Source organism: Propithecus coquereli, unplaced genomic scaffold, assembly GCF_000956105.1.
Source record: "Propithecus coquereli isolate 6110/MARCELLA unplaced genomic scaffold, Pcoq_1.0 Scaffold40, whole genome shotgun sequence".
NCBI lineage: Eukaryota > Metazoa > Chordata > Mammalia > Primates > Indriidae > Propithecus > Propithecus coquereli.
The window spans coordinates 5,353,713-5,355,842 of record NW_012149730.1 but is presented as its reverse complement, the minus strand read 5'-3'; the positions used below and the strand labels follow the sequence as shown (position 1 = coordinate 5,355,842).

Sequence of the window (2,130 nt, the reverse complement as noted above, 5' to 3'; positions counted from 1 at the left end):
CGGGCTTTGAGATTTGATGATTTGAAATAACGTTGCAGATAGATTGGATGTTTTTATTTTAATGTAGAAATATATTTCTCCTGAATATCATTTTTTTTAGTTCAGACACACATAGGTATATATTTCTAAAATTAATGGACTTTATTTTTTAGATAAGTTTTAGGTTTACAGAAAAATTGAGCAAAATGTTCACAGAGTTACCATGTATCTCTTCAACTTCCCCAACAGTTTCCCCTATTATTAACATTTTATATCATTATGGTATATTTGTTACAGTTTATGGGGCAATATTCACATGTTGTTATTAACTGAAGTTCATAGTTTAATTAGGGTTCATTCTTTGTATTGTATATTGTGTGGGTTTTGACAAATGTATAATGACCTCTGTCCTCCATTATAGTATCATACAGATTAGTTTCACTGCCCTAAAAATCTTCTGTGCTCTACCTATTCATCCCTCCCTCCTTGCAACCTCTGGCAACCACTGATCTTTTTATTGTCTCCATAGCTTTGTCTTTTCCAGAATGTCTTTGGAATCGTACAGTATGATCATACAGTAGTCTTCTCAGATTGGCTTCTTTCACTTAGCAATATGCATTTAAATTTTCTCTATGTCTTTCTGTGGCTTGAAAGCTCATTTCTTTTTTTATCACTGAATAATATCCCATTGCATGGATATACCACAGTTTGTGACAAACTTGTCACCTCCAAGCTTTGGCAATTATGAGTAAAGCTACTTTAAACACTTGCACACAGGGTTTTGTGTGGACATAAGTTTTCAGTTCATTAAAGTAAATACCCACGAGAACAATTGCTGGATTTCATTTTCTTTTTACGTATAAAAATGACTCATCATTATCTTCTGTTTTCTGATATGAAATATAGTAGCTTGAGAGTGATAACTTCAGATAAATATCCTCTTTCTGATTTTTATGAAGTACTTTCAGCTTCCTGTAAGCTTTGAGGAAAATTTCAAATACTACTATTTTTATCAGAAATATGTGATGAGTTTTCAAGGGAGTGGATGCAATGAGGTTATGCTACTCCATTTTGCCAAAAAAGTTCTAGGCCATTTACAAATGTCATTATCTCCTTCCCAAGACATCCTGAGAAGCCAAGAAACTGGTTTTAGAAGTTGAGACTTCAGGAGAACATCTGTAAACATTAAAGAAACTTAAAAAATCAGTGTCTATTAGGAAAACACTGGATTAAATACAGTATACTCAACATCAGCCCTACTTTTGTAAAGCATAAATGTGGAGTTTTTAAGAGGTGGGGAAAAAATCTCCAGCTCATTGAGAAGTGAATCAATCCCCTTTGCAAGGGAAAGGGGTGGGGACTAAAAATTCTCTTCAAATCTGAAAAGTTTAAACTAGACATACAGAATGGCGTTGACGGGGAATCATTCCTGTGTCCCTCAGGAAAGGACACTGTGGGCAAGAGTGTCTCGGGGGAATCTGAATGAGTCAGTCCATGTCATTGTGAGAACCCAGAGCGTGTTGGCTTTTTATAAAAACCCCTCTCTGTCCATTTTCCAGTGTGTCAAGAAGCTGTTTGGGAAGCCTTCAGGACTTTTTGGGATCGACTTCCTGGGCGTGAGGAATATCATTACTGGATGAATATGTGTGAGGATGGAACCACAAGTATATTTGAAATTGGCACAAATTTTAGTCAGTCTGTGGAACATAGAAGCTTAATTATGAAGGTAAGTGTCACAACAAGGGAAGGAGTTGCTAAACTGTTGCAGGAGCGTGTGCACAGCTAACGCCTAAAGGAAGAAAAAGCCAGTGACAGATCCTTGTATTACTTTTTTGTTGAATTGGGCTATCCCCGTGGGCTGCCCTAGGGGTGTGGCCTAGTCTTTCATCCCTAGCTCCGGCCTTTATAGTAAACATTGTTAACCAAGATAAGAGCCTCGGCTTTGTTTATAAGTGTAAACATTTAGAAATAATATTCAGCAAAGGTTTAGGCTAAGAATATAAATCTGTGAGAGTCAAACATTTTTGACAAAGTTTTGCATATTAACAATTGAGAGTGGATACCAACAACTCTAATTTAGTAAGCCATAAATATGATTCTAATAAATAAATTTGCTTACTGGTTTTCCTTGTTTTAGACATTGGAGAACAA

The 2,130-nt window shown here is 35.9% G+C and overlaps 1 protein-coding gene across 1 annotated transcript in view; it reads left to right on the top strand.

The window, feature by feature from the left end:
* Positions 1-2,130, top strand: part of IMPG2 (interphotoreceptor matrix proteoglycan 2) — a 94,543-nt gene that overhangs the window by 14,285 nt on the left and 78,128 nt on the right. Inside the window, exon 3 of the mRNA XM_012652824.1 lies at positions 1,539-1,705. Coding sequence (XP_012508278.1) covers positions 1,539-1,705 — 167 coding nt within the window. The remainder of the gene's footprint in view (positions 1-1,538; positions 1,706-2,130) is intronic.